Raw genomic sequence first — 25,071 nt, forward strand, 5'->3', positions numbered from 1 at the left:
TATCACTCTGCTGACATAATAAGCAGCCTAAAAGCTTATTAAAGCCACGTGTAACACGTAGAGAGAAGTAGCATCGGATCACACAAGGCAGGTTATGTAATCTTGTGTTTGCCGTGTAATCCCATTAAAGAGTGATGGAACACATGGCAGTGAAATGTGACCAAAGGGGTAACCAACAGACACAAATACAGAACAAGAATTAGTCCTTAATAACCAGACCCTAACATCAGTACTTATTTCTGTAAGAAATTATGTAGCTGCCCAAGTGCTAATTGGATATGTGATGTTATGTGTATAATACAAAGAATAGGTCTCAAAACTCATATAAGTACCTTTAAAATCCTGATACGAGTAATATGGCCGACAAGAACTTGTGTCTCAGCAAAATCTTATTGCGCACAGCTCATATACCATATATTAGTGTTTTTTTTTACTTTTCATTGTTTCAAGCTATAAGTATTAGTGTAATGCCACAAATGGGGGAGAGCGACCGGTAACTTCCACAGTGACTCTATGCTAATTTAAGTAAGTACGTGATGTCTAAATAAACATGATTCTGGCCATTCTCGCTTTATAGAATCCTCCAGATCTTGATTTCGTACACAACATTAAATAGCAATCCTTGGCCCGCCTGCAAATACTGACCAATGATTAATACTAGTGCTCACAATACACTGTCCACAACAGTAGATTGGGCAGGTCATTATTGCAGTACAATATCAACAACACCAGGATAAAAACACTTACATGCACATGTGAATAGCAGTTGTCTTGGTCATCAGTGTGTTTATAGAATGTTCCACATGGCCAGTAACATTTATGTTAGATAATACATCCTGAAAACAGGAATGTTTTATATTTCACTATTCTGCTGATTACTTAGCTGCATGGTATAACCAAAATGGATAGCTATTTAGGTCCAATCCCCACATTTTTCATGCCTCACTTCCTGAATCTTCCAGCAGTATATAAGACACCAAATATACACGTGCGTCTACACTATTATTACTCTATCTCCCTCTAGTGTCCTTTATTTATATAGCATATACATAGTACACAACTTTTAATGGGATTACAGCTTTACAGATGATAGTCATTCACCACAATCCCTGTAAGCGCAGTTTACAATGTATATTCCCTATCACATGAACAACACAGAGAGACACACATGGGTCCATCCTGTCAGAAGCCAGTTATCTACCAGTATGTTTCGGGATTGTCAGAGGAAGCAGGATCACTAGTAAGAAACTCACACAAACACAGCGAGAATGTACAAACTCCACACCGATGGTGCCCTGGCTATACACTGGGTTTTATTCTTTACAGTTAAACTGACAAACTGCAAACAAATATAAAAGATATATAACATTGCATATAGTTATCGATCCTCTGTACTGCCTTACCAGACAATAGTTGTGGTTAAACAAGTAAACTGTGCTGCTAACACCACACACAACCTATCAATTCAGTCAGCAAAGTCTCAGACTGACAAAGTGACATTAGTATATCTTGACCATTTAAATCTGCAGTTTGCTTCCAATATGCACCTAAGCATTTCTTTTCACTTTCAAATCTGATTAGGATAAACAGATCCCACCACCACAGGGTAGCATTACTGACATTGATCAGTCTATTTGGCAAGGCATGGCAATAGATAATGGCTATTTTATTATGAAGCCAGGGTAAAGCTCAGACGTCCCCTCTGTGTCCAATATTGTGCCCATAGACTGCATGCTCCCACTAACATGGTCAGGGTAAGCTTCCATGCACACTCAGTGAGGGGCTGGACTGGGCTATCTAACAAGAAAATCGCTGGACCTAGTCGATTAATATCCTTAATCAAGGATTGAGCTTGAGCCCAGCGTTCTTGTGCTACTGGGCAGAACCACCAGGAGTGATTCACTTTTTACAACTTCAAGGGGCATATTCAATTGTTGGAGGAAACGCCGAAAATCTTGCGCTCCACGCACTATTACCGTTATTACGGTAATAGTGCGCGGAAAAAACGTTATTACTGCAATTTTCTCGCTGGATTTCAGCTCGCCGCTCAAGGAGCCGCGAGCTGAAGAAAATCCAGCGAGAAATCCAGCTACCTGCTACCGTAATAACGGTAGTAGTTCTTACGCGGCGGGGAATCCGGACAGTTGAATATGCCCCCAAATGTCTATTCTTCTAGGTACAGGACTCAAAACTGAAAAAAAATGAAAATGTTTTAATACAGACACTGCCGCTCAGACTCTCAAAGCTCATGCCTCATAGGGATTTTTGTTATCATGCCACCCATCAATCTATATGTGGGGTCTCAGATAGCAGCCACAAGATTTAGGTTGGTATAGCAGCATCTTATATTCAGGGGTACAGGGGAAAGAACACCCTCTTTAACCATAAAATTGATTTTACATAGTGTTAAGATGGAGGTTTAAAATCGGGATTTTTCCAGCTGACAGTAACTCACAAGAGAAAATATAAATGGTCATTTGTTGTATTTGATTAAGTCTCAGATCTTTGTAAAGGCCCTTTAGGTCCGAGCCGTCCCTTCTTTCATCATCACATTACATGGTTTCTTACGTATGGCCAAAAACATAATCATTTTCATTATGAATAGACTTCGGTTAGTAATAAATACACCTAGTATATACATATGTTGTATGGGACAATTGGGAAATTAAACATATTTACCTAATCTAGGATTACCTTATAGGGTTTAGGCGTAGTTGAGATCCTTCCTTTATTATAAGTTGAGGCTGCAGGACAAGGCCCACAGTATGTCTGCTAAGCAGAAGAGATCAGGGGAGCGTTGTTTCACGAAAAAGTTAGGAAATATTTCAGTAGTTACGTGTTTAAGTGGCAGATGTAAACGAGTGTCACTGGTCCTCAGCACACAGGGTGTTCAAAGAAGTTCAAATTAGATTTGCCTGTTCCCCACAGTTGTTTCCTGTCAGTGGTAAAGGCAGAGGGGGCGGGGCTAATGATGCCATCACACCGACATGATAACGTCTAAGCTATCTCCTCACTCACTAACTACAGAATAATAATAAAGATCCAGGGAAGGAGGTAGAGGACACTAAAAATGCCACATCTCCCCTATACTGACACCTAGAAATTAAGGGGTTGACTAATAGAGGGGTGCAGCCTTAAGTTATTGTCTGCCGATTATGTGTGACCACCAGACAATAACCCACTGCACTACAGAAATATTTGGGAAGTCAAGGGATGGGAAGGAGGGGCACCAATCTTGGCTTCTTATGAAAAAAAAAAAAAAAATCTCTTAGCAGTTCTGAAAAGGTGGACTGATGACAAAGCAAGAACCAATGTATAAATTTATGGAGCTTTGAACCAAACCCCCCTTCCCCACACACACAGATTTGCTTCTAGTGCAAATTTTTAAAATGTTTAAAAAAAACCCAAAAAACACTTTATGGACATTGTGTAGATTTTCTTTAGGTCAGAGCAAATTAAAGGTATTGTTTGAAAATCAGTCTTCTGACCCCCCCCCCCCCCCCCCCAAAAAAAAAAACAAGGTTTAATTTTTACAGATATTGACCAGCCCAAAAAGTGTTAACTGACTTCACAAATGAAAAAATACAAACACAGAACATAGTTAAGAGTAATTCTTATTTTATTTTTCTAAATAAATATAAATGCCATAATTACATATTGTCTCTCATCAAAAGTCATAACATTCAGGAGAGTCTCTTGTAGCATAGATGTAAGCCAGACAGAGTGCATCCAATATGCAGGGGGTGTCTGCTTGCCTTCTGTCCAGTCTTGTAGTACATATACTAGTCCATTATTCTTCTCTAAAGCTCACTCACTCTGCTTGTTTCAAAGCTGTGGCCCAGATGTCACTAGAAGGTAGTGTGGGGACTACCCATCCACGAGGGATACTGCTGGTATTGGGATGATCAGGTGGGACCAAGTACTGATCCCAGGCGTGCCTGAAAGAAAGAGTGAGCGAAAGTGAGTGACTGAGCACTTTATTCTATGTTACTTATCCCGGAATGTTTCAGTTTTTAGTGGAATATCATAAGTTACCCCATGCCATAAGATTACGGACCTGGCATACCATGTGACCCTGCAAGTGCCCTTGATGCTTATGCCTCTGTGCTGGTCTCCTTGCTATGGCTGGTGGTGCTACCTATATGTAATAAAACTTGGTTGGCGGGAGGGAAGAGAGTCCGCTAAAATCTTCCTGCTCCTACCAACCTGGTCGTTTTCCGGACTGCCACTGTATTGACCACCAAAAACACGCTCTCAGCAAAAGTGAGGAAAGCTCAATAGTCATAGTGGATTCTGGGGAAGAAAACGTCTGGCATGGGGTTTAACTTAAGAAATTCCACTCAAAACTTTAGATATGAGGAACTATATACCCCAAGTGCTTATGTGCCACTGCCAACCCCTCCTGACATGGTTATGGCATAGAAGCGGTTGGCACAGATTAAACTAAAAAGTGCGACTTTAGGCCTTTGGACTAGAAATGTAAATAGATTTACCATATAGATCTGCATGATAAATATTCATACACAATGAACCATACAAAGCGACTTCAGTTTGTATTCAAAACTTTTAGATATGTTAAACAAATTTAACCAAAGCACAAAATGTGTACTGGAAATGGTTATAATATCACAAAACCTGATCAAATCTCCAATAATCTTTAAAAAGAGCCGACGTCTGATTGTCTTCAAATTGCAACAGTTGGCATTGCTCCTCTTTCCTACCACTGTGTGACTAGCTACTAGATGGAAGAGTGACTTGCAAAATAATCAAATGACCGATATCAATTGAATGAGTGCTGCAGTCACCCAATCAGGTGCCATTTCCCACACAGTAACCCACCCTAGCCCCCCAAAAGCTGAAAAACCTTTAAAATGTCTATGGAGCTCTAAAGACAGAATGTGACTGCTCTCGGAAGAGAAAAATTATGTTAACAATAAAATAATTATCGTGCTCAAACTGAATGCCAGTCTCACCGGATTTGGACGAGCGACACAACAGAGTTTTCAGCTTGCAGGTAATACTGACGGAACGGCTGTAGAGGGTGCATATTTGGCAGAGGTTCTATGATGAGGGGGGGAAAGAAGGAAAAAATGGTAACATTAACAAGACACAGTTGCTGATGGGCAACTTTAAGATGAATACTTTCACTACACAACATTTTCATATGCATATCCAAGCTTCTGCTACCAGACTCATCCACCATTTGCAGATCTTCTCTGCTTGTTCTCTACAATTCCCTGCAGGTGCTCCCCTATACCTTCTATGATATGAAAAAAAAGAAAAAGAAAGTCAAGCTTATAACTGACTGATAAAGCACTTTACAAAATTGCCTCACCTTACATCTTCAGCCTTATTTCTAAATAGTGGTCCTTTTTGCTCATGTAATGAACTCAGTTGACCTTCATCACATTTACTCCTGCAAGACATTTCCCAAGCAGAACCTCAAACATGAAACCTCTGATCACCAGAATCTCTCGCACCTTCCATGTGTTCAAATATACTGGCACAACACTCACTACATCCAAGCAGATTCCTACTCCCGGACTCATACCCTTCTCCACCAACATATTACTGTAATCAAATGCAAACCTTGCAGTGGCAACCAAATCCTCTCTTCTCCTTTATCTTGTAAGCCTATAAAATCCTTATGGCAGGGTTCATACTGCCTATCAACTTTGCATATTGCTGTAAAATTCTACCCAATTAAATTACAGATTATAATAGTATAGGACATAAACCTAGTTGCTGTAAAACCTTTGGAGATAGACAGATAGACTAGACAGACAGACAGGTAGAATTACAGTAGGGAAGAGCATTCCCTAGACACACACCTGGGTCTCCAAACAATATGGAATCTAGCTCTCGCTGCTTTTGCAGGACTTTTTCTTTTTCCTTCCTCAATCTCTTGTCTTTATCCCGCTGTCTTTCCTCTTCTTGCTCTCCCTCCAGTATAACTCTAAGGGCTCTCTCCTCTGCATCGTATAATGCAGTGCGCTTGTGGACCATTGTCCTAAGTTTGTCTGTGTGGTTTTTGAATGTGTCATCTGCAGATGCTGGTGGAAAGACACCTGTAAACAAGAAGATTAAGCAAAGTTAGCTTACAATCAGTAGTCAAAACAAATACTGCTGCTTTGGTAGCACTGTGGTCCAAGCAACACCTACAGTGCCAAATGCTGCCCAGTATAACCAAACAGCTGTGTTTAAAATACCTATTATACCTATAGGATTTGCTGAATATTATTGTGTCATTTCTAAAAAGCTGCGCTCTCTGAAACATAAAGGGACTGTGATATCAAATATTCTCTGTGTTTAAAGGCGCGTAGCACAGAAGAATGTATATATATTAGACACTGTAATGATGTCTCTCTGTGCAGGCTATGAGCAATGTTAAAGGGCTGTGTCTACTACTACTTTGCCTGCTCTTAGTCATATTTCCAGTGCTTTTCTGGCCAGTAGTGCTTGAAGAGCTGCAACAGGTCTGAACACAAGTAAAAACATGCAGAGATGCTGCCATTAAAAACAATTTGTTTTATTGTCAGATCTATTTACTTGTTTTGTACCAACATTAAAAGCACTAGTAAATAAACATATTTTAACACCAGATGAGGCCTTAATTTGCATCTATCTTAGCTGCCCCAACTTACCATACTGAATCAAATGTCTACAAATTTCTTTTAGAACAAACGATGATTCTGATTGTTAATTTGCTGGGTGCTTGGAGCTTTTCTACATCTAGCTATATTACCTTTCCGTCCAGCAGCCTCTTTTCTCAATTTCCTTAACTTCTCCAAGGACTTCAAAACATCCAACATTTTCTTTGCATCACTTTGCTTTTTCCTCACCTCCGCAAGTACACCGTCAGCAGCAGCTTTAAGCTCTCGCTCCTGACACAAAAAAAAACAAGAAAAACAAAAAAAAAAAACATGAAACAAACCACAGGTAAAAATGCCCCATGTGTGGGCACCTTCAAATGGGTACAGCAAAAGAAAAAAAAAAAAACACACACTCTGAACCGTGGTTAACAAGTGTCAGCAAATGTATTTATGGTCAGTAACAAACTAAGTCCTACTGATACTACACATAACAAGCACCACACCATGTTAGGGCTGCATAGTGTTGTAGAACCCTTATCTCTATTCTGCAAGACGACATTCTTTCTCAGATGTTAGTATTTTCATAGATTTGTTTTACATACCGGTAAATAATGCATCTGAAAAATATATAGAGGCATAAGGCTCAAGGAAGGCACATATTATCGATTGATCCAGGTCACACATGGTCAGACCCTGCAGCTTGGCCTGAGGGCCCAAAACACAAAAATTTAAGAGGATGCCACCCAAAATATTTTGACAATATTGAAGAACTTATAATAACAAATTGCCATGCGATATATTATACATGTTCTACCCTTAATGTGATTTTTTTTAAAAAAAACTCTGTGATTACAATGGTGATCCATACAGAACAGATGTTTGACAAAAAATACCATTAGTCTCTCAAAGTATTATGGGTGGGTGTCCACTCCCCCAAGCACACTCACTTCTTGCCTGCTGCTCTTGTAGCTCACAGACTGGACACATCAGGTGTGGTTATCTTGTCCTAGTAAATATCAGCACACTGCCCAGAACAAAGGAATATAAGGGTCCTGTCATGACCGTTACTTCCGCAATTTAAGCGGCTTGTGGAGCTTACATTTATGGGACCGTTAGCTAGACACTGTCTCCACAGCACCAGATTTAAATTGAACACTACTTGGAGGGCCACTACAATGAAGCAAAGTGAATGAATACAAGATGGATCATTTTAGGATACCTGATCTAAAGCGTTAGTTTGCTCGGACATATATGGGGGTCAATGCTGTGGTTTAAGATTTTTGATTTCCAGCTGCAGTTATAATTGTACAAACACACAAATAGACTGTGAGCTTAATTGGGCAGGTAAGTGAGTGACAGCTGTACATTAAAATTGAATACTAGATAAAAATAGAATATCATATGTATACAGTATAACAATATGTAATTCAGACAACACAAGCCTATATTCAGACACATTCAAATACAACTATAATTCTCCATCTCCAAAGTAAAAAATAAATAAATTATGTCATGAAATATTTGAAAGTCATATTTCATTTAGGTCTATGGAAATGCATGCAATATAGTGGACAATATGGTGTGGCCAAAGGCTCATACTCACCCGTTTCTTCTCCTCTACTGCATGGATACATTGCATCCTCCAGCTATCAATAGTAGCCTCCTTTTCAGCTGCACGCTCCTGTTCCACTTTATCCTCCTCCTCCATTGCTTCTCTCCTCCGTTGCCAGCGAAGCCTTTTCTTACGTACCCTATCCAATTTCTTCTTGACACTTTGAATATGTCCTGGCTTCTCCAGCTCCTTTAGCTTCCTCTCAAGCTCTATTCGAATATCACTTGCTTTTTCATAATCCCGAGTCCAAGATTCCCCAGCCTCATTTTCTAGAGTCTGGCACAAGGAATCGAGTTGTGAAACTAGTTGAAGAGCACCATATATAAGCCTATGTGCCTCTGGTATTGAGATAGATTGAATGGCATCAGGTTTAGGAGAAGGTTTTTTTCTCTGGCATGCAAGGAAGCTGGATAGCCACTGCTGAAAGCTGTCCTTATAGGTTTCACCATTTTTCTCCAACGGCATATCACTTTGCCTATTTAAAAGCATTACATTGTCCTCAACTTGTAGGTTGGGAATGTTATGGGGAACAAATGGGCCACCATGTTGCTCACTAAATCTGGAATGGTGCAAGAAATGTGGGTCTCTTTGCAGATCTGGTATGTCTTGCTGCAAAAATGGAACATCATGTTCATAAAACCTATCTTTCTGACCAAATGGCTTATTCTGCACAACTACCCTTTCAGATGGCAGCTGTCCAGGTATTAGATCATGCTGCAAATGGCTGTCATTTCGCTGTACATTAAACATGTCTCGATTATCAAACCTGTCACCCCTCTGCACATTAAGTAGTTCCTGGTTGAAAACATTTTGTGGATCATTAACTTGTGCCTGAAGATGTGGAACTTTCAGATCGCTCTCCTTGTGATATCCACTAAAAACAGGAGGAGGTACAGGAAAGGAAGGATTGGTAAAGTTTTCGTGAAAAGGAAGAGGAAAGTTATGATGGCCTTGAACTGTGTTATCCACATATGGAGTGGTCTGCGGAGGCACAGGCTGTAACAGTGTTGGGCACTGATGGACTGTACCAGGAGATGGTGCCCTATAGCGAAATATATCATTTTGCTGAGGTCTGTTCACAGGTACTACTGGATTCAACATTCCAGCTTGGGAACCTCCAAAAGAAGATACACCAGGTTTAGGATCACCAAATCGGATTGTGCTTTGCTGGGGATTACTGTGATGCAATACATCTGAAAATGAACCTCCATGTTGGGAACCACCAAACTGGTAGGAGTGTGGTTGAGCGTCTTTGTGTTGCAAGAGGTCATGTTGCAACTGTCCAAATTGTGGTCCGCCAAAGTGGGTACCTCTTGATTGGAAGTCTCCATGCTTGGACACGTCAGATTTCTGAGCATCATGCAGTGATATTGTTGACCCTAGACCTCTATCCTGTTGAATATTCAGTGGTATTTCTCCTTGGTTGGGTATGGCTTGCTGACTATTTCTGTCCAGAGCAATGCTTTGAGTTTCAATGTTATATTCCAATATGTTTTGCTGGGGACCCCCATGATGTGAAGTACCAGAACTCTCTGTCCTATAATCAAGCATGATTTGCTGGGGTCGTACATGTTGGAAGATACCAGAGCATCTGTCTGTAAACCGGTTCAAATCAGGCTGTTGGTTGCCATGTTGGGGGATATTAATCTGCCCCCCTCTTTGTTGTGACATGCTCTGTTGGGCACCTCTTTGCTGAGAAATATTTGTCTGGGGCCCTCCATTCTGCGACATAGACTGTGGACCTCCATGACTGCGTTCATGCGCTTGCAGCATGCTCTGATGAGGATTGTGCCCAGATATTACTTGTTGGGGCGGCAGCCTGTCCTTGGACATGGCAGACTGCATAGCATCAGGCCTTCCATGGTGGAAAAAGGTCGATTGGAAATCTCCATGCTGCCCGGCGCTGTGCTGGAAGGGGTCTGGCCGCTCACCCTGCGGATACACAGTATACTGCGGTGCTCCGTGCTGCCTGCCGCCCACACGGGTATCTGGGTGATGGACTGGCTGTGAGCCAGGCCTGCTCTGCCGGGAGGCAGTGTATGGAGCATTGGTAGGCAGCGAGCTCCCCGGCTGTCCATGCTGGTATTCCGCTGAATGACTGGCCTGGGAGCCGCCATGGCGCGGCCTATCCCAGGGACCGCTACCCGCCGATGGCTGTCTGCTCTCCATGACAACAGGGAAGTGAAGAGGAAGCAGACGGAACCACGTACAGATAGACAATAGACTGTACGTTCTGCAGCAGCGACATCTCCCGGCTGGAGGTATGAATTGTATAGAAGAAATCCATTGCAATCGGGAGACTCATATGGCTACAAATAACACGGCAAAATAAAAACCAAAAAACCCCGAAACGTATTAAGCATCTGAACATGTTTGCCATGCAACTATGACAACCACAGTCGCATGACATGATTTTGTGAGCAAAGGGGCTTTGGGACACCCGTCTCTGCATGCTTCTTTAAAACATAAAGGAATAAATAGGACCACTGACTGGCTCAGACTCCAATGAGGTTGCACAATCCTCAAATACAAGGACACAAAATTTGCAGTTAAAAAAATAAATAAAACTCAAAACTAAAAATATTTCTATGGGGGTTTGGTTTTCTTTTAAAAAAAAAATAAAAAAAATGCCCAAAACCGAAAATTCAGTCTTGGATAAATTAGCAGTTATGCTTCATTGCAAGTGCTACTTACATGATTCGACATTAACACGCTTCTGCACCCCACTGACATTATGGGCTGATCCATTGGATTTTTTATATATCTGGGCCATCATGTAGCCTATGATTTAACAGAACACATTAATATCGCACCAGGAATATCCTCCTCTAGGATATGGCTAATTCTACACTATAATTACTAGATTTTTACTCTTGAGGAGCCCCTAGTCCTAGAAGTGGTGCACCCACACTAATTATCAGAAATTCAAATTAACGGAGAACCAAAGTGTCTTGGTTGGGGCACTCTTCGGATATAATTGATATAAAACATATTTAAGGTTTATTAGTATGCATTAAAAATATTGTTTTAGGTAGAACAGTGAAATATTAAAAGATGTAAATGGAAAAATGACCGGAAAAGAACGTAACAAACTGTTAAGACTAGCAATAATTGCTAGTACACGCCGTCCTCTCAATTAATATGAGTCAAAATATCAATGAATAAAGAGGTATACCAATTAATGTCTTTATATAATACAGACCTAATAGGAGTGGGCTGAAAAGCAATACTTATGTAGCACAATAATCAGATAGAAAACTGCTGTATATGCTTTCCTATTCCCAAAGTAAGAGAAACCAAACAATTGTAGTTGCTACAGAATGGATAAATATTGCAATCTGTACCAGCACATACAAATATAAATATCATGTAGCCTGTCTGGGGAAAAAAAAAAAAAAAGACTGGGTTGCCAGGAGGGAGTGTAGTCCTGCTATGTCTACCACCACTCTCCTGCTGACCTGTTGTTTTTTCTGATAGGCTGCAGGGCTGTATAATACTGTAATACAGAAGCATGCAGGACAGAACTTGCCTGAAAACTGCTAATACAGTAGACCTTAAATTTTTGGGTTGATAAGTAAATATACATACACACACGTTTATTACACACATGTATATGTAATAAAACGTCAGGCCATGTTGAACTAAGCAAAAACATACAAGGGATCTTTTCTCTTAAATACTCAGACCACAGCGGGTTGTTTTTTTTTTTTTTTTTTAATACCTAGAATCCATGGAATTCAGTATTAAAAAAAAAAAAAAAGAAGAGGCCTCTGCACATTGCAAAAGAAGCTTTGGACCTGCACCTAGATTTCATCCAAGACCCCATGGCTTTATGGGAGAGCTGAGGATTGCACATCCAGAGTGAAAGAGTAAGGTGAAGTGTACACATTCCCAGTCAAGTACACAGTCAGCTTCGTTTTGCAGCGCAATACACAAACAAGATTTCCTTTTACAGAGATATTATTGGATGAGATAAAGGGATGGAAAAGGTTCATTTTCCTTGCTGTGCCTTTATCACTCTGCAAAAGGTCTGTGGGTTTTGTTAGATTAATGGGAACCATTTTTCACTTCAGCAGAAAAGCGCACACTGCAATTTAAGACAAGTCACACACACACACACACACACACACACGTGATCCATATAACAAGACCAGTCCCCTCTTTTGTAATGCATATAAAATAAGGCAAAACAGTAATATTTTAGAAGAACTGAAAAAAGTATTTTATTGAAAAGGGTGGGACTAGTGGTAGGAGACTGGACTTGTGCAACATTTACACAGAACCTCTGTTACACCAACCTTTCCACACACCTATCCCAACTTCTTCAATCTGTGTTGGGCACAGTACACAAACCAAGGTAATTTGTGGTGCACATTGTGTGCGCTTCATAAAAATGATGCACTATCTTTTGCTTTGTATTTCCTCTGTGTGTTTAGGAAGAGACACTGATCATATTCTGATTTCCAGAAAAATAACTATATATTGACATGTGCCAGCATATAAGAAAGCAATTTGTACTTTAACTTCAAGTACAGTCTATTCTACCACCCCAGATCCACAACACCCATGTGAAACAGGCAGATTTTAGCCACTTTTAATTCGTTTAAGGAACCACAAAAATAAAAATATACAAGTCCGTTCATTTTACGCAAACATTTTGGCTAAAGGAGGAAGTTTATTCAAGTGAATGTCATGACATTAATTTAGCCTCTGAAATTCTAAAATCAAAAAAAGAAAAACCAAAAACAAATACAGTAGACAAGCATTTCTCTATAACTTAAAAGCTATTAACCCCATCACTACTGTGGGGTCTGCAGCATGATATGGTACATTCCCAGGTGGAAACGAATTACAAAAGCAACCATGTATGAAGAACTAAGTCATCCCTTTACTATATGTTAGTGCCATCCAGGTTTATAGTATTCTAGAATTTGTAGAGAAGTTCTCAGGCAGGCTACTTGGGTCTTTCCAGTTGTGGCAATATAATCACCAAGATGCCGTTTTCAGCCGGCTGCAGGATCCAATCGGAATTCAGGCTCTTTCAACTGGGGCCCCTGAATGCAGCAAGTCTTCTTGTCGTGGGTTAAGGGTCCACCCAATGTTCACTGTGTCCAATCCCCCGATGCTAAATGCAGTTGATGCTGGTGGGGTGTATGAACAGCTCCCTCCAGTATCAGCTCTTAGGGGTTAAGATATAAGCCAGATTTCCATATAAGTAGTAGTTTTAAAATAAATTGTTAGTGGAGAATTAAACTAAAACTTTAGCAAATGTGAAATTATTTCAGTTTTCTTAAACATGACATAAAAAAAAAAAAACCAAAAAGAAAAAACATAAAAACAGGCTTCGGCAAAGAGAATTATCAGCAATAAGGTAAACGTGTGTTGGGAGATTGTGAGCGGTCCTGCTTAGCCCAGCCAACATGTGACTGCCTGCACAATGGTTACAGAACACAATTGTAAAATTAAAGTCTGGTAGTCCCAGTATACACCATTTTAAGAATTAACAAAGTTTAGTCTTATAAAAGCCCCAGGTATAATATACATTGTTACCATCTGACATGTATAAACACTGCTTTCTACTGTAGAAATCTGAAGTTTCTTAAAATGTGTCACGTGATTCAGTTCTCCCAAAGTGAATATTCCCAGGTAATAAAATAGCTGTGTTTAGTATACTGAAAACTGTTTTTTTTTGTTTTTGTTTTTTTAAATGGGAAATGTAATTTTAGCACTGAAGGAGAACAGTAGTAATGTTGATAGTCTAATTGTTTGCTGAATCAGCCTGACGAGACCAGGCTTCTTCTTCCACACCAGAATCATAGTCTTCCTCTGTCATATCTCTATTCTGTTTTCTGGAAAAGAAAAGGACGTCAGGATTACAGAAGAGAAGTATTGAACATTGAAGAGCAGGAACATTGAATAATATACATGATTACATTTCACAGAATACAGCCGAGTAACAAAACATGCAACAAATCTGTTTTATTTGCCATACAATTAGCAGAACTCATTATACTTTTTAGGGTATTTTTAGGTCAAGGAGCTTACTATTCATCCTAAACATATGAAATACAACAGCACATTGATAAAGGCCATGGTCAAAGTAACTTACAACCAGAGACACATCAGGTGCTGATGGTGGGCGACATGGTTATTCATTTATTGAGGCAGTTTGCACAGTTCACAGCATTGTAAAAGTACAAGTCAGTCTCGGTACCCAAATTGAGCTTACAATGCTTGTTGCTAGCACTCAACATACCAATTTATTCTGAAGCAGATGAACGTACCATTATGGTCTTCAGATTATGGGAGGAATGCATAGCAACCACACACACACACACACACACACACACACACACACACACACACACACACACACACACACACACACACACACACACACACACACACACACACACACACACACACACACACACACACACACACACACACACACACACACACACACACACACACACTGCTCAGAATCAAATCCAGGGCCCAAATGCAGATAGGTTGTAAATACAAGCATTTTGTAATCTCTGGACAATCCGTTATATTAGACTCAATCACTTGCAAAAAAAAAAAGGCACACCCAATTGGATGCTGCAAGTGATGCCACATGTCCACTGTTTTATGCCTACGGTAAATTGGCCCAGGTAACTTGGAGAGATCATGAGTAGTGACAGGCACCCAGCATTCTGCTGGTTTGGCAATCTGCTAGATTTACAATTTACACTCTTACCGAATATATCTGGGTTCTTTCTTCCCTTCAACAACTTCCTGGTCCAACTCCACACACACTATGTCAGAGTTTGGAACTTCAAACATGGGTTCAAGAAGCAGCTTTTCCTAAAATGGAAAATTAAAGAAATCTTAAATATAAAAATGAAAATATGAAATATAAGCATGACAAAGATACTAAAACCTGAAAGTGTAAAAAAAACAGTATGCATAACTTAAGCAAAGAAAGGCAAAAACACAAATGTTTTTCTGAGGAATTACCAAATCATGGCTAATGACAAGAAAAAAAAATGTTTCAGTTTAGCTTGGATAATAGACTGTCCAGTTGACGACCCTCCATTGCCCCCAGTAGGTCACGGTTCTCCAGTTGTCGACCATCCATTGCCCCCAGTAGGTCTCTATTCTCCAGTTGGCGACCCTCCATTGCCCCCAGTAGGTCACGGTTCTCCAGTTGTCGACCATCCATTGCCCCCAGTAGGTCTCTATTCTCCAGTTGGCGACCCTCCATTGCCCCCAGTAGGTCTCGACCCTCCAGTTGGCGACCCTCCATTGCCCCCAGTAGGTGACGATTCTCCAGTTGGCGACCCTCCATTGCCCCCAGTAGGTGACGATTCTCCAGTTGGCGACACTCCTTTGCCCCCAGTAGTTCATGGTTCTCCAGTTGGAGACACTCCTTTGCCCCCAGTAGGCGACCCTCCATGGCTCCACATACTTTCCAGTAAACTGCTGTTGTGCAACATTATCAGACTATCAAGCATTTAGTTTATCCTTAAAGGCCTCATGTTAACAGTTGAATGCAGATTTTTAATAGGATTTCTGTTACGCTCAAATCTATGTAGCAAAGAACTGCCAATTTTAAGAGAAACCTGCATGTATCTGAACCATCTATCAGGAAGAATATCAGGAAACAATTCAGGCTTTTGTGCGAGCACAGGACTCTCAGATGTAGGATTAGTGGCCAACTCTACTTACAGCAACTTCAGCCAGGTCACCTCTGTATATAGCAGAATACAGCCAGAGGGGATAAACAAATGAAATGTTAAAAACACAAGAGAATATTGCCACCTCCTGAGGACACTAATATAAAACAGAAGCTGTGAAGTGTGCTGGAGAAGGTTGTCTCTTTTTAACACTAAAGTAAGAGGAGCTATAACCATGGGTTTGCATCATCGATTGCTATAGGAGATAAATAAAGGCTTTAGCTTGTAAAGTTTTAATAGTTTAGCATGTTTGCTTCTCTATTTTAATCATTCACAAAGTTGCTCTCAAGTCGAGCTGGGAGCAGTAGCAGCAGATCTGGTATCACTTCAGAATAGCATTAACAGATTTCCTTTGTGTTATAAAGCAGTATTATCTATCATACCTAAAGGGAAGTCTGGGAAAGTTGCACAAAAAACAGACTGCCCCCACCCCATTAATACATTTTTAAAGTCAAAACAAATTCAAGTAAGAAAGTGGCTACAACTACAACATGGAGAGGAGTCATCTCTTACAGTAGAGTAGAAAAATTGGGAACATTTTATTTAAGATGTTGCAGATACACAAATCGCTTAAAAAACAAAGATCAAAAAGTGATCAGCAAAGGCTATTATTAAACTGAAAAAGAAATACTATTACTTGGCTTAGAAATGCATATTGCTCTTCATTTTCCACAATAAAGATATATAAAATAGTCTTCAGTGAAGAAAAGGAATCACAGCCCCCTCACCATGATTGAGCGGAGTCCTCTAGCACCAGTCTTTCTTACAAGAGCAAGCCTGGCGATGGCCCTGAGCGCACCTTCAGTGACATTTAATTCACACTGCAAAAAAAAACAAAAAAAAACACGGTCATAAATCTTTCAAAGGCAACATTATTCAGGAGTTCTAACTAGGTGTGCCGGTAAACAGACCAGAATGTTAAAATGATGGCATATTAAAAGAAGTATTGTTAGCCTCAAAAAAACATTGAGGAAAGTCTATAAAACGACTGTAAAGGCGAAAGTGTAGATGAACTTGGGAAGAGAGAGTAGAGCACCATGTACTCCTCTGCCGCATCCCTTTGTAATGTATACAAATTCTGGAGGCAGAAATAGGTCGTCTATTTGTAAGATGCATGAAAAGTTGCATATTGGCACAACATAATCACACATAAAACGGCAGTCAGGACAAGACGCACAAAAGACTTCATTGTGAAACATTTTCAGAGGTGATGCAACATTTTTAGATTTTTATATAGAACAAAACACCGGATGGACATAATACTGATAAAGTCTTTAGATTTGAAAGCAAGGAGTCCTAATCAAACCTTATCCATGTTGAACAGGGCCTGGTATTGTGGCACTACAGCATTACGTGGCTCAGTGAGGATGCGCATAAGAGTCTGCTCATCAAGGCTGTGGAGAGGCACCACTACAGGAAGACGTCCCACAAACTCTGGGATCATGCCAAACTCTATGAGGTCCCTAGCCTCAACGTGTCGTAGCAACCGGTCCTTCTCTTCAATGTCTTGTTCTGCATTAGATTCAGAACTCGAATTTGCTAGTTCTGCTGCTGCCGCCGCTCTACGACCTTTGCCCAAATTAGAGGGTATGCCAAATCCCAGATACTGCCAGGAAGGGAGAAAAAAATATATATAAGAGGCATATCATAAATGTCTTTTATAAAATCTGGTTTCATCATGCTTTACATTTACTCAAATCGATTTTAAGAGACACGAAGCAGCAATTATCGTTTATTTATATAGTGCCACTCATAAGACGTAGCTCTGTACAGAGAACATATAATCAATCATTCACATCAGGCCTTGCCCGCAGCCATCTTTTTAGTGTTGTTCAGGGACAGGATTCTACATCATGAGTGCATGGATAGAGGGAAGACTAGGAAAGATACTCCCTACTACACTAAGGATGTCAGTTTGAGCCTGACCCAACTAAAACATCACAGGAGACAAGCACCGGAAGAAAAGTTCTAAAAGAAGTTGAGCCTACAGTCTGTTTGTTTTGATTTTTTTATTCAGAGGAGCCCTATCATCATCAATTATTTATATAGCGCCACTAATTCCGCAGTGCTGTACAGAGAACTCACTCACATCAGTCCCTGCCCCATTGGAGCTTACAGTCTAAATTCTCTAACATACACACACACAGACAGAGCGAGACTAGGGTCAATTTTGATAGCAGCCAATTAACCTACTAGTATGTTTTTGGAGTGTGGGAGGAAACCCACACAAACACGGGGAGAACATACAAACTCCACACAGATAAGGCCATGGTCGGGAATTGAACTCATGACCCCAGTGCTGTGAGGCAGAAGTGCTAACCACTAGGCCGGCGGTTCCCAAACTGTGCGCCGCGGCGCTGTCACTGGGGTGCCGCGGCGCTGTCACTGGGGTGCCGCGGGCCAGCCATAAAAACAAAACAAAACACAGAAACTTACCAATCCGTCGGGCGCCGGGACCCAGCAGCCTCCTCTCTCCTGCAGCTGTCACTGAATATCGACGTCAGTAACAAGCTGCAGGAGAGAGGAGGCTGCTGGGTCCCGATTGGTAAGTTTCTGTGTTTTTTTTTTTTGTGGCAGAGGAGGGGGGCAGCTGAGGGGGACACAGCGTGGCAGAGGAGGGGGGCAGCGGAGGGGGACACAGCGTGGCAGAGGAGGGGGGCAGCGGAGGGGGACACAGCGTGGCAGAGGAGGGGGGCAGCGGAGGGGGACACAGCGTGGCAGAGGAGGGGGGCAGCGGAGGGGGACACAGCGTGGCAGAGGAGGGGGGCAGCGGAGGGGGACACAGCGTGAGAGGGGGGCAGCGGAGGGGGACACAGCGTGAGAGGGGGGCAGCGGAGGGGGACACAGCGTGAGAGGGGGGCAGCGGAGGGGGACACAGCGTGAGAGGGGGGCAGCGGAGGGGGACACAGCGTGAGAGGGGGGCAGCGGAGGGGGACACAGCGTGAGAGGGGGGCAGCGGAGGGGGACACAGCGTGAGAGGGGGGCAGCGGAGGGGGACACAGCGTGAGAGGGGGGCAGCGGAGGGGGACACAGCGTGAGAGGGGGGCAGCGGAGGGGGACACAGCGTGAGAGGGGGGCAGCGGAGGGGGACACAGCGTGAGAGGGGGGCAGCGGAGGGGGACACAGCGTGAGAGGGGGGCAGCGGAGGGGGACACAGCGTGAGAGGGGGGCAGCGGAGGGGGACACAGCGTGAGAGGGGGGCAGCGGAGGGGGACACAGCGTGAGAGGGGGGCAGCGGAGGGGGACACAGCGTGAGAGGGGGGCAGCGGAGGGGGACACAGCGTGAGAGGGGGGCAGCGGAGGGGGACACAGCGTGAGAGGGGGGCAGCGGAGGGGGACACAGCGTGAGAGGGGGGCAGCGGAGGGGGACACAGCGTGAGAGGGGGGCAGCGGAGGGGGACACAGCGTGAGAGGGGGGCAGCGGAGGGGGACACAGCGTGAGAGGGGGGCAGCGGAGGGGGACACAGCGTGAGAGGGGGGCAGCGGAGGGGGACACAGCGTGAGAGGGGGGCAGCGGAGGGGGACACAGCGTGAGAGGGGGGCAGCGGAGGGGGACACAGCGTGAGAGGGGGGCAGCGGAGGGGGACACAGCGTGAGAGGGGGGCAGCGGAGGGGGACACAGCGTGAGAGGGGGGCAGCGGAGGGGACAGCGTGAGAGGGCAGAGGAGGGGACAGCGTGCGAGAGGGCAGAGGAGGGGGGACAGCGTGACAGAGCAGAGGAGGGGGGACAGCGTGAGAGAGGGCAGTGTGTCTGGATGCAGAGGGGGCAGTGTGCCTGAGGGCAGAGTGTCTGGATGCAGAGGGGGCATTTTTGCATACAACTAAATAAGGATTTCTGTCCAGACCTAAATACTTATTACAATTTTTTGACCCAACTACTTCTAAAACAGGACTGCTCAATAATTATTTTGGAGGGGTGCCTTGAAAAAATTGAGACTCTAAGGGTGCCGCGAACTGCAAAAGTTTGGGAACCACTGCACTAGGCCACTGTGCTGCCCAAAAAAAAAAAAAGAATGGGAGTATAGTTATAAGTGTCTATATTCTCCAGATGGCTGATTGGAAAAAAAAATATTGTTCTGCAAGTTAACACCTGATTTTCAATGATAAGTAAACTCCATGAAAGAAACAAAAGTATATTAACAGGTGAATGAGGTAATTTCTGGTCCAAGATTACTCACTCTACACTTACATATTTGTTTAATTTAGGTTAGTGCAAAGAAAGAACTGCCGATTTTATGTAAGCACGTCAGCCATTGCCAGATACACATTCTACAGTTATCTTCCTATAGTGGTATGATCTTAGAATGAAAAGCAATTAGCATAACTTCCATCACCATTTAAGCGCCAGTGGTGGATTGGTAGATGGGATAACAGGTCTTACAGCAAAGTCTGAGCAACAACATGACCTGTATAATTTAACCAGAGAACAGACCTTTTCATTCTTCCTCCTGCTGATGACCCGGTCCAGGCCATTGAATGCTCCAGATGCTACAAAGAGGATGTTTGTTGTGTCCACTTGTACAATTTCACCACGCAGCTTCCTGGAGTTTTTCTCTGGGACGTTGACAATAGTACCCTCAAGAAGCTTCAACAAGCCCTGCAAGTAAACAGCAGTATTTGTACTTTTATACACTCGCATTACGTAAATCAATCTCTCCTGGCTACAGATAAAGACATGGAAAGTATCCATTTTAATCCTGCATGTACAGAAGCACCCCCTACAGCTCATAACAAAAAGAAACCCACTACCCAAAATAAACAACCCAGAAGAAAGTTCTAGTGAGAAAGTCACACCTGCTGCACACCTTCTCCTCCCACATCCCTCAGTTGGTGGATTCCAGGAACACTGCCAATCTTGTCAACCTCATCCAAAAACACAATTCCTGAAAGGACAGATATACACTAATAAATATTTATTTATTTTTTATATGAAAAACAACATCATATAATCCACATTTGAATTCTGTTTTTTTCCCTTCTGAAAACCCTGAAAATATATTATAATAAAAAATAAAAATAAATAAATAAAATAAAGAGAGGATCGACAGAGAGACGGACAATGGGTTATGTTTCTACCTAGGAGACAGAGCACTGGAGATTAAAACAAAAACCTTCTTTAGTACAGTTACCCCAGCAAGGTGCAGAGTACACCAGGCACACATTCTTGGGTAGGCTGGACTTTGTCCATCTACAGCCTCAAAGAAAGGGATTTATCTGAAAGTTCAAAAATCCTCTTTTCTCCATCTGCAGTAGGGTACACAGATTGTACAATGTCCTAAAAACCCATGCAGTAATGACTGCATTGTAAAAAGTATGCTGGAATGACCATGTGGCTGCAATGCAAAGATGGTCTGCTGATGACTTACATTGTACCACCAAAAAGGGCTTACTGCCATGTTTAAATGTCACTTCAGCCCAAAGAGAACCTGTACACCTGCCAAAGAATAAGCTTGCAGCGGGAGATCATTGACTAGGCGGTGGCACCAGCTCTCTTCCTAAAGCTCTTGGAGACCAATAGGGCATCAAAACAATAGAGAACACACACAAAAGGGCAGAAATCTGCACAGTGAGAGGACTCAGCAGCTTAGAGTCAGGCCATTCAGAAGCAAAAGACACAAAAGAGCTGCCACACAGGATTTCTAAAACCTATGACAGACCTGGAACAAGGTTGCCATGCCCACAGCATGGTCTCAAAAACATTGGTAGCAAGGTCTTTATGCTTTAAGAATCATGGCTTTTAGAGTCATGCCGTTAAAACCAATTTGTTAATGCCCTGTCAACAGAAGGGACACCAGGGGCTAGACTTACTAAACTGTGAGTTTGAAAAAGTGGAGATGTTGTCTATAGCAACCAATCAGATTCTAGCTTTCATTTATTTAGTACATTCTACAAAATGACAGCTAGAATCTGATTGGTTGCTATAGGCAACATCTCCACTTTTTTAAACCCGCAGTTTAGTAAATATACCCCCAGGATTGAAGCTGTAGATGGAAGATGAAAAAGCCAAGGTTAACTGAATGAGAGAACATGAACAAAGAAAACCACTTTAAATGGAGTGCACAAGTAATTGCCTGAATGAGATCTTTTGGGGGATAGAGACCTTAGTCCCTACCAAACTCATTAACTAACCGATGGTGGTTTGCTGGTTGGTCAGAAGTGGGGTGATTACCTACTGAAAGAATGCAAACTTTTGTCATGGAAAAGAAAAACAAACACCACATTGAAATGGAGCCTCGGGAACAGCAAGGAAATTAGTGCAATTAGAAATTGGGCCCATTTATAATCAATCCATGCAACCTGAGGAGCTGGATATGATAAATCGTGTGCGCCTTGTTCAAGCTTTCACCAGGATAAGATAAGCTACAATCAGGGCTCCCTGAATTACTCCCACAGAAGGAATTTATTGAGGACCTTCACATCCAAAATGGGTCAGAAGGAATGTTCCTATGATGGGAACCAGGAAGAGATTGGATGGAAAACCCCAACCAATCTGATCATCTGTGACAAGGCAGATGATAGCAGCCCTTGAATGGTACAATGGAAAGTATTCTTGTGTTTCAGGTCTCTGCCAACCAGGAGAAGAGAAATAGTCTTGTAAGTACCACCTGATGAGAGGTCCAAAGGGAGATTTTTCATGTATTCTAGAGGCCGCCAAACTGTCTTGGGCCCAATCACTTTGTTTACCAAAGTTTCAGCTTACTCTTCAAGTCAGTGAAGGGTCTATCACCAACACGCCGCTAGCATGCTCCAGCAGCCTAATTGGCTGAGGAGGACATTTGTGCTTCAGGGAGCAAGCAGTCTGCAGGCCCTCAACCGTCCTCTAGAGGTTTGTGACCGATGTAATTAGGGACCTAGCAAAAGCCAGTTCGAAGCACCCAGAGCACCAGGACCCTGCACTCCCTGTCAGTATTAAGAGCTCCTGTCTACCTATATTATATGGAGAATCTGGAGCTCTGGGGGTGCTGCCCAGAACTGCACAGACAGCACATGGAGGCCAAATTATTCTGCTGGTAATTTAATCTGTCATTTGTTGGGAAACTTTGAATCGTAGCATCAAGTGTGAAATATAACACACCATCTGTGTCTTTCTACTGTTGGAGGAAAAAAAAACAACACTTTTTTTGATATAATTGCAGTAGGATAAAAAAAAAAAAAAAAAAAAAAAAAAATTATTTTTTTTTAAAGATAAAACAGTAAACAAAAAGAATAGAAGCACTTATTCTAAAACTGTGTGTATGAGGGGAGATCAGACGATTAAATTTTTTACCCAAGAACCACTAAATAACAATTCCCTGCAGGGTGGATATACTCTTCCCCTTCAGCATTGTTACAGCTTCTTCCCAGAACCACCAATTACCAAGACCAGTTTTTGAATACAGCTGCAGCTCTGCACAGTGAGAACCTAGCAATTCTGTCTGAGCTTCCCCTTAAGATGTTGGGAGGGCAGGAAAGGGTACACTTGACCCGACATCTGTGGAATAAAAACACACCTTGCTGAGCCTTTTCCACATTATAATTGGCATCCTGAAGCAGTTTGGCAATCACAGACTCAATATCCTCTCCCACATAGCCAGCTTGAGTCAGAGTGGTACAGTCACATATAGCAAAGGGGACATCCAAGCATTTAGCTAGCGTCTGTGCAAGCAGCGTTTTACCTGTGGGACAGTAAAAGCATGTAAGTATTATTAAAGGAACGATCCAATGTACGGTGACACAGCTATAAGAAACGACAAACAAAAACACATTTACCTCATTGGAAATTTAAAACAGCATAGGGTGTAATTATTGATCTAATGCTATAATGGGCTCAGATTTCTAGATTAGTTATACAGACTAAATATTATCCAGCTACAGTGACTGCATGTTTATGTATGCAGTCACTCGCACAACATGGACATGAAATAGGGGCATCCTGCTCAGTATGACAACCAAACAACAGTTCAGAGTTCAAGCTAAATCACATATATTGCATTAACAGTAGTTATGTTTAAATGCATTTTTTTGTATTCAAAGAAAGTCTACATTCAATTCAACGTTACAATCCTTCAAACAAAACCAAGATGCTGGCCCCCAAACCAGAAATTTTAAAGATGTATTTTGATATCAACACCAATGTCACAGCTGAAACTCTTAGTTAAGAAATTAGCAACTTATTTCATATATGCACGAAACAAAAAAAAAAAAATAATGGGCACATACTACAAAGTATGACGTTACTTACCGGAGCCCGTTGGGCCTAGCAGCAGGATGTTGCTTTTCTCAAGTTTGATATCATCATGATTGGAGTCCAGCACATCACCTCCTCGCCTCTCTTGGGGCATCTGATGATTTACTTGCTGCTGCATAGAAGCTGCTCCCAGGGCATTGGCGTGTTGACTGATGCCAGCAATTTGAAGCAGTTCTGATGAGAGAATGTGGTCCATTTAAAGGGATTCCATTATCCATATCTTAACAATGTCCTCAAAAAATCTTCAGGCTTAGCATTGCAACACAATCCAGAATTTACATATAACTTAATCCAAGACTCTTGCTAACTGGCTGCTTTCATATTGAAATAGTTATAGGTAGGTCTGTGATACGACAAATACATGCACAATGTTGAGATGAAACATGCAAGACGTTTAGTACTAGAAGAGCTTGCAGACACATTGTCAGTATGACAAGAGATGTAGTAACAGAGCTTTGCATTTGTCCAGAGACATAAGAGGCACATCCAACATATATTAAAAAAAAAAAAAAAACAAGAACAAAACAAAACCATTTCACACCAGCTTTCCAAGAATTTGGATTCAAACGAGTTGCAAGTGAATAAAGTAACAATGTGATCACAATCGTTACTGCTCAATGTAACAGACTGTTCTAGTTTTACAGAATACACCAAAGAGGCTGCACTTTACTAGCTGCAATCACACCACTTAAAACACACAATCTGATGAGACATGGAACCACAGGGCTCAGCCAGACCAGTGCTGTGAGATTGTGCTAGGAGGAGAGGAAACTTACTTGTGATTCGGTCATCCTCCCATCTTCTGATCTCTAACTCTATAGAGAAGGGATTGAAACAGTGAATGAAGTGATCAAAAACCTGCTTAGAAGAGAAAATTAAAACCTACTATATGTAGGTGCAGTGGTCCTATTCTGTGTA

General features: G+C 42.1%; 2 protein-coding genes across 3 annotated transcripts in view; both read right to left on the reverse strand.

Annotated features, from left to right (window-relative positions):
• Positions 1–3,601: 3,601 nt before the first annotated feature.
• Positions 3,602–10,396, reverse strand: PDCD7 (programmed cell death 7). Its single transcript, XM_075207647.1, has 5 exons — positions 8,197–10,396; positions 6,746–6,884; positions 5,832–6,068; positions 4,974–5,061; positions 3,602–3,938 (listed from the first exon to the last, which is right to left on the reverse strand). The coding sequence occupies exons 1-5, from the start codon at positions 10,372–10,374 to the stop codon at positions 3,812–3,814; spliced, it is 2,769 nt and encodes a 922-aa protein (XP_075063748.1). The 5' UTR covers positions 10,375–10,396; the 3' UTR covers positions 3,602–3,811.
• Positions 10,397–12,401: 2,005 nt separating this feature from the next.
• CLPX (caseinolytic mitochondrial matrix peptidase chaperone subunit X) overlaps positions 12,402–25,071 on the reverse strand; it is a 32,105-nt gene continuing 19,435 nt past the window's right edge. The window contains exons 6-14 of one of the 2 annotated variants that reach the window (XM_075207648.1): positions 24,930–24,968; positions 24,148–24,327; positions 23,417–23,581; positions 20,721–20,809; positions 20,359–20,523; positions 17,233–17,532; positions 16,655–16,747; positions 14,948–15,054; positions 12,402–14,054 (exon numbers count right to left, since the gene is read on the reverse strand). In XM_075207648.1, the coding sequence (XP_075063749.1) occupies positions 13,964–14,054; positions 14,948–15,054; positions 16,655–16,747; positions 17,233–17,532; positions 20,359–20,523; positions 20,721–20,809; positions 23,417–23,581; positions 24,148–24,327; positions 24,930–24,968 (1,229 nt within the window). In that variant the 3' untranslated portion in view covers positions 12,402–13,963. The remainder of the gene's footprint in view (positions 14,055–14,947; positions 15,055–16,654; positions 16,748–17,232; positions 17,533–20,358; positions 20,524–20,720; positions 20,810–23,416; positions 23,582–24,147; positions 24,328–24,929; positions 24,969–25,071) is intronic. The other variant, XM_075207649.1, reaches the window with a different exon arrangement.

This window comes from Mixophyes fleayi, chromosome 4 (assembly GCF_038048845.1).
Source record: "Mixophyes fleayi isolate aMixFle1 chromosome 4, aMixFle1.hap1, whole genome shotgun sequence".
Lineage (NCBI taxonomy): Eukaryota > Metazoa > Chordata > Amphibia > Anura > Limnodynastidae > Mixophyes > Mixophyes fleayi.